Genomic DNA, 7,020 nt, shown 5'->3' on the forward strand with positions numbered 1-7,020 from the left:
CAAATAACCCCACCTACCTTTAGCTGATTTACTGTGTTGATCTTAACAGAAGACCAAACCTTGGTACGCAGTCATAATCAGTTATAGGAGCAAATGCAAAGCAGCTAAACTCTAGTTTCTCTTCACCAAGACTCAACCCAGATCAAATTCCCGGAATTTAAGCAAACCGAACAAAGTTAACTTTCTCTACCAGGAATGAGTTAATCCCATCTTGCTGCGTTGCTGCAATTCAATCCCAGAGAGTAGTATTGTTCAAACCTTTACAGTTCCACCAAGTTAGAAGAAAAGGAGATGCAAATCTATATTGAAGGATGTTAGCACAGAAACTGTTGTGTCCAATTTATGCTGCAAAGTGCACAATTTCACATGGAAAATCTGCAAAAGGGGTGTCATGTTACAGAAAAAATTCCTTAGAATCGTCTTGGCCTGATCGAACGACAGTTGACTTCTCAAACTGAAATGGACCGGGGCAGCAAAAAAAATAAAATACATCCTCTAATCCAATTACAAACAAGAAATCTGATGACAAAATTACAAACAAAAATGGAAGGCACCATGCATCTTGGTTAAGAGTTTTGAAGGATAGGTTGAAATAGGAAGACAAGAAGGTGGTGAGTCCGCTTTCTTCTCCTTTTTCCGTCTCCTTTGAAAGAATTGCTGCATTGCATCAGCACACTCTGTTTCCAACACTCCTCGCCTCACAACTATCTTTGGGTGGAATGGGTGGATTGGAGCTGGTGGCTTGTCTGTTGGTTCCGAGGGATTTCCGCCTTCCGGCCCATTAGGGAAAAGTCTGTAAAATGTTTATCCCAAATCAAAACAGAAGGGAAGCACCAAAAACTTGAGGATAAATTAAACTTACAGTATTTCATCCTGGTCCAACCCCCCGTTGAGGAAAAACCATGCGTGTGTGTGCTGAACTAGCATGTGAAATTTCAATGGTAACAAAACTTCTCCAACTAAATGCAACAGGAAAAAAACTTTTTAACAAATTACAAATGCTGAAATGGTTTCATAATCTCTCAAAGAACTATCTAGTATTTAGAGAATGAGTCTAAAGTCATAGACTCTTTTTTTTTGAAAGCTGTGCAGGTACCATGTATTTTAGTAACACATGTTTTGTCTTGAAGTCAGACGGAAAAAATAAGGGGGATAGGTTGAGTAAATATGACGATAATGATAAAGACAGTCATCCAATTGCATACCTAATCCAGCTGCCATCAGCTCCTAGGAGCTTATTGGGAGCTCCCCATACAACAGTATCGATTCTAGCTTGAAGTATGGCTCCAGCACACATAGGACATGGTTCAAGTGTTACATACAGGGTAGTCTCCTGAGGGAAGAAATCAAGTGTACGGTTTAAAACAAAAAACCCGATCAACAACTTCATTACAATTATGGACAATTTGTTCAACTAAATTGAAACATTGATATGAAGCGGAACTTACTTTAGTGGGTCTTGTGTGACTTAACCAACATGCCAACTTTTACATATATTTAGTTCATAATGTTCATTGTAACTTAAGGATAAGATTGCATACATTACAATACTAAAAGCAGTAAGTACGATAAAGGCCATCAGGCCTGTCACTATTCCAATAGATTCAGGTTCATAACGGCTCGAAATTAACGTCTTCATTTTTTCACTCCATGCTTACAAACATCATCTCCAATTGGGTAGGCTTTGGATGCTCTTTGGAAACAAAAAATTTCACCTTTTACTCTCTAGTGTTCTGAAGTTACGATTTGTTCTTAGGAAAAGCTCGGACTAATAGCATGAGGATGCAGGTTATAGTCTAACGATAACTCAAAACCAATTGGCAATGCATGGAGAGGCTACACAGGCTCATTTGGAGTTAAGGACAAGCTCTAACACCGTTATAAGGGTGTCGCATGCAAGTAGAATGCAAAGTTTCCAAGGCTTTTTGTAATCGAAAACTTTACAAGAACCATCTCAAAACACTCTTGATTCAGCTGTAGCTGTTGTACCCATAGATCCATATGTTGAAATATACAAACAGAAAATTTTCCACGTTCAATAGTCCTGACAAGTATAGCCACTAAAAGTTCACAACCAGGAAGTTACCATGAAGCATTAGTGGGCACTGCTGATTATGAACACAGTAGCACTACAATTTAACCTCCAACATGTTTCTATCATAGTACAACTGGTGTTTGGAAAAGTTGCATATGGGGAACACAAGCATTTTATTGTTATGTTCAAATAGACAGACATCCTCTCTGATGGCCAAAAAAGTCCAAGTCCACAACAAGGCCTTATAAGCGAGACTCGCCAGTCTTTAAATCCTCCAAAGTTCAGATTCAGTTAAAGTAGAAATGAGTGAATTAACACGAACTTACAGAAAGCCTCCATGTACGAAGTAGGTTTGAAGCCTCCCGTATACAAATCATTTCTGCATGGGCAGTGGAGTCACGTAATTCTTCCACCCTGAAAAAAAATACAATTTAAAACTATCCCAAACGAGAACAGCTGAAGCCCCAACAAAACATAAAACAAAGACTAAGCAAGTACTACAACTTACAGGTTGTATCCACGAGCAATTATTTTTCCATGTTGTACCAAGACAGCCCCAACAGGGACCTCCCATATATCAGCAGCCTTTTTGGCCTCCAACAGCGCTTCCCTCATAAACACCTCATCCATTCTTCTCTGCTCGCTTTCAAATTTATAAGCTTCCTCCCATTCGTCAAATCTATCCTTTGGGACTTGAAAGTTCCGTTGAAGTTTTCTTCGTTTCAATTCCCCATCTTTTTCCCCAGCCCCCGATTTTCCAGTGAGACCAGTATCACTTGCTTGCTCCTGCAACAATGAACCACTTGCAGATACAGCAGTCTTACCAGCTTCTGCAATTTCATCTATATGGGGAGATCTTCTTAATCGCAAAGAAGGCATTAGGACTGATGATTCCACCACTTCAGTGCCACTCCTTCCAACATTTTCTTCAGTGGGACCCAAGGAAATGGCTATGGATGCTGGGCCACTTGAAGAGATACTTGAACCTTTTTTATTCTTCGAGTGTGCTGAGCTGGACCTTTCTCCTTGACTTCCCATTGGAATTGTTGCTGGACTATGCTGATCAGAAGACGTGGAACCATGTGTCGTGCTTTCCTTTCCCCTTTTCACATTTCCATCGCTACTTTCATCCGCCTCATGACCAGAGAACCATGCCTCACTGCTAACAGATTGAATTGGCGAACTTCTTCCGCCGGACTTTTGAGGTGAAGTATGATGGCTAGAACGCGCAGCCCACCGGAATTGAACTATATCTGAAATTATATTCCACAAGGACCTCCCAGTTCTCTTGGTAATGGTTTTCGTGGTTGGGGTAGTGCTTTCACTTTCTGTTGCTTCTGTTACATAAGATTCTTGAATAGGTGGGTCTGTCACGTCCCATATATCATCCGAAGGCCCCTTTTTTCCAGAACTTCGAGATGAGTGCCTTGATTCATGCCCTTTTGACTTAAAGTCTCCGGAATCATATTGACTTGAGGTTTTCTGGTGTTGCTTTTGGCCTTCCGTCACCAACTCCGTTTGGATTTGGGAAGTTGAGACTTCATGCATCACCTTTTCCACGAACTCACCCACAAATTGCATGGAGGATTTCTGTAATCCTTCAGCTGAGCCCAGTGCATCTTCATGATAAATGAAGTTTAAATGCTCGTCATGGGTTTCATCCCTTCTGGCTCCTCCATCAGAACCCACTTGTAAAGTAGCACTAGAAACCTCTTGGACTGGAAAATCATTAGTTGGCCCAACGTGCAATGGACCTCTTTCTACCGATTGAGATGGTGGAGGCATCGCTATCACGTTGGAACTTATCTCAACTCCCACATTCACGCCAATATGCTGCTCTATGGGTTGGGTTTTCAAAACCAAATCTGCTTGGGAACCAGAAGCCTCCTTTGTAGTGCCCTCACTGAAACTTAGTGTTTTCATTGGCCTCTGAGTCTGAGTTCTTGATCCGATTTGGAGGACTCTTTGTTCAGTTAGATTTTGTCGCTCTATGGTTTCCTCAGTTGATTCCACAACTGATACGGAGTGTGTGTCTTGACTACTGATTCTCCTTTTAGAATCCCTTTGAGAGGCTATAAATTGGGCATCACTAGACTGAATGACTGACATATTCCTCTCGTCTAAGGATCCTTTTCTTGACTCTGACTTCCTAATAGCTTGTTGATGTGTTAGGAAGTGTTGGTTTTCCATTCTAGTATCAGATTGCCTCAGAGAAGCCGATGTGTTATGGATATTGATACCATGCGTATCTGATATTTCTGTCAATTCTTGGAATTTTCTCCTTGAGTCTGTATGTCTGGAGTCCCGTTGACCAGTTATATGGTAATGCTCATGTGTATCATGAACTGAACTCAAAATCTCGGTTGATTTGTCCTCCCTTTTCTTTACTCTAGCTTCAGATTGTCTCTGGGAGACAGAGGTGACTCTATCATTCATTTCTTGGATTTCCGAGACTTTATCGTGTTTGTTAATAGCTTGTTGACTTGTTAGGAAATGCCTCAGTGAAGCTGATGTGTTATCAATATCGATACCATGCATGTCTGACATTTCAGTCGATTCTTGGATTTTTCTACTTGAGTCCGTATGTCTGGAGTCTCGTTGACCAGTTACATGGTAATGCTCTTCTGTATCATGAACTGAACTCAAAATCTCGGTTGATTTGTCCTCCCTTTTCTTTACTCTAGCTTCAGACTGTCTATGGGAGATAGAGGTGACTCTATCACTCGCTTCATGAATTTTCGAGACTTTATTGAGTTTCTGGGAATTCCTCTCATACTCATCCTGTCGGCTAACAAGGCCAGCTGTTTTAGTCTGTTCATTTCTTGTTTTGTGTACCAAACTTCCTGATGTTCTTAAGTTTTGTTCACTGTCATGGATCTCCTGAACCCGACTAAATTTTTTATATTTCGTACTTGATTCAGACTGTCTGGTCATTTGGTCATCCTTTTTAAAGTATTGGTCCCTTGTTTCATTACCAGTAGTTAGCTCAAAAGCTGACGTCTCGTCCCTGTCATCAAGTTTCTGTCGAGTGTGCTTGTTGAATGATTTATCCCATGACTCCGTTTGTTCATTCGATTCTTCAGTAAGCTTCTTCTCTGATTTCTTTCTCCAATCACACTCGATACCACTTGATGCAGTGTATGACCCTAGTGCAGCTTTTCCCTGCTGCATTAGAACCCCATGATCCCTCGTAACACCTCCGCGCCTCTTTACATCTTCGACAGTTTTCCCATCATACGTCAATTCTACACTTTCTTCTGAACTCCTTCCAAACCCACTCGATGATTCCCCTCTATATCCCTCTTGCCTAACCTGCAATTCACTATCACTCTCGAACTCACCCAAAGAACCACATGAATAATAAGATGAGCCACTAGACCCGTCTTTCCTAATCCTATGTTCCTTGCCCCTCAAATGACTTTCCTTGTCTTCTTTTCTTTTATCTTCAAGTTCTCTATAATCCACTTCCCTTGATTCCTTCCTTACAGATTCAACATCACGCTTCGAATTACTCACAAACAAACCAGAACTATCATTTTTCTTTCTATTCCTGTAAGCAGTACCACTACCTCTCTTCTTCTCCTCCTCCTCCTCCTCCACCCTCCCCGATGACCGAACATTTCTCTCCCCAACACCAAAACACTCTTCACCCACTTCCTCACTCAACAAGCTAAGTATTTCTTCTACATTGTCGATATCCCGGGAGTGATGCCTTTTGCTCTTTTCCTCCGAAACCCTACATCGAAATCTTGCCGCCCCTAACCCCCCTCTCCTGCCACTAACACTCCTCTCCTCAACAAACCCACAACAGCAGCTCTGGCCCGCATCGTAAGCGGGTAACCGGCAATAGTACTGGTCTGCACTACCCAAGATCAGCCTCCTAGAAGCTGAACACTGAATTAGAGCTGATTGCCTCAACCCATATAAATAGCTAGGGTTCACAATGGGTTCTCTATACATGGGGTTAGGACAACAAGCACAGCATGATTGTGATGCGAATGTTCTTGGGTTTACATCAAATCTATCGTTAAAGCAAGAATAATCATTGAATGAAAAGGAAAGTGGGCCTTTGCATCTAAATGAGAAAGTTGAGCTCAGGTAAGTGTTGTACATTATTCTAGAGAGAGAGAGAGAGAGAGAGAGAGAGAAAGAAGAGCTTACCTTGATTGGAGAAGTGGGTCTTGTTCGGTGGGTTGGATTGGAAAAGCTGAAATGAAAAGATGAATTGGAAGATTGGAGATTGCAAGTGAGCAACAAATGGATGAAACGACACAAACGAGGGAAATTATTCTTGAGTTGACTCGGAGCTCGGCCATCTGGGTTTTGGACTCGGTTGAGTCTGGGATGCTGTACCTGTGTACCATGGCATGCATTTTAATTTTTTGACAGTCAAGATCTCCGGATGAGCTTACCTCCTTCTCAACTAATTTTCTCCTCGATTCGGTAAAAGGCGGGTCGTTCACGCAAAAATTAAAAAATTCATAAAAAATTTCTTTCTTGCGAGTTGCGACCAGACACCAATAATTGAACCCTAGAACTTCGCACAATCTTTGCAATATTTTCATCGATTAAATCAAATGAAAATCTACTCTACCTATTTAAACTTGTTATTGGATTATTTTTGTTTTATTTGAATTTTTTTCTTTTAGTTAGTTTTTCATTAAATTTCTTAGATTTATTTATTCGGATAATAATAAAAATTAAAAAAATTATAAACTAAACTTGAAAAAACTCGACAAAGAGCAAAGGAATTCAAAGAAATCTCCATGTTTTAGATTATTTTTATTTTGGTAACTTTTTTAAGCTTTTGGTCATATTTTTTTTTAATTATTACATTTCTTTTGTCGAAACGAACAAATAATTTCAGCAAAATAATAAGAAACTGATAAAAGTAAAAAAAAAATGTTGAATAAAAACAAAAAATAATCCGAAATATCATTTGTATTTTGGAGTCGGCATATGTCATTACACTCTTCCTTTCATGG

The 7,020-nt window shown here is 40.3% G+C and overlaps 1 protein-coding gene across 1 annotated transcript; it reads right to left on the minus strand.

Annotated features, from left to right (window-relative positions):
- Positions 1-314: 314 nt before the first annotated feature.
- LOC131300974 (tRNA(adenine(34)) deaminase, chloroplastic) lies at positions 315-6,369 on the minus strand. The gene is made up of 4 exons (XM_058327051.1): positions 2,544-6,369; positions 2,362-2,449; positions 1,206-1,333; positions 315-793 (listed from the first exon to the last, which is right to left on the minus strand). Exons 1-4 carry the CDS (start codon positions 6,146-6,148, stop codon positions 532-534), a joined length of 4,083 nt encoding a protein of 1,360 aa, XP_058183034.1. The 5' UTR covers positions 6,149-6,369; the 3' UTR covers positions 315-531.
- Between the last annotated feature and the right edge of the window lie 651 nt (positions 6,370-7,020).

This window comes from Rhododendron vialii, chromosome 9a, assembly GCF_030253575.1.
Source record: "Rhododendron vialii isolate Sample 1 chromosome 9a, ASM3025357v1".
Lineage (NCBI taxonomy): Eukaryota > Viridiplantae > Streptophyta > Magnoliopsida > Ericales > Ericaceae > Rhododendron > Rhododendron vialii.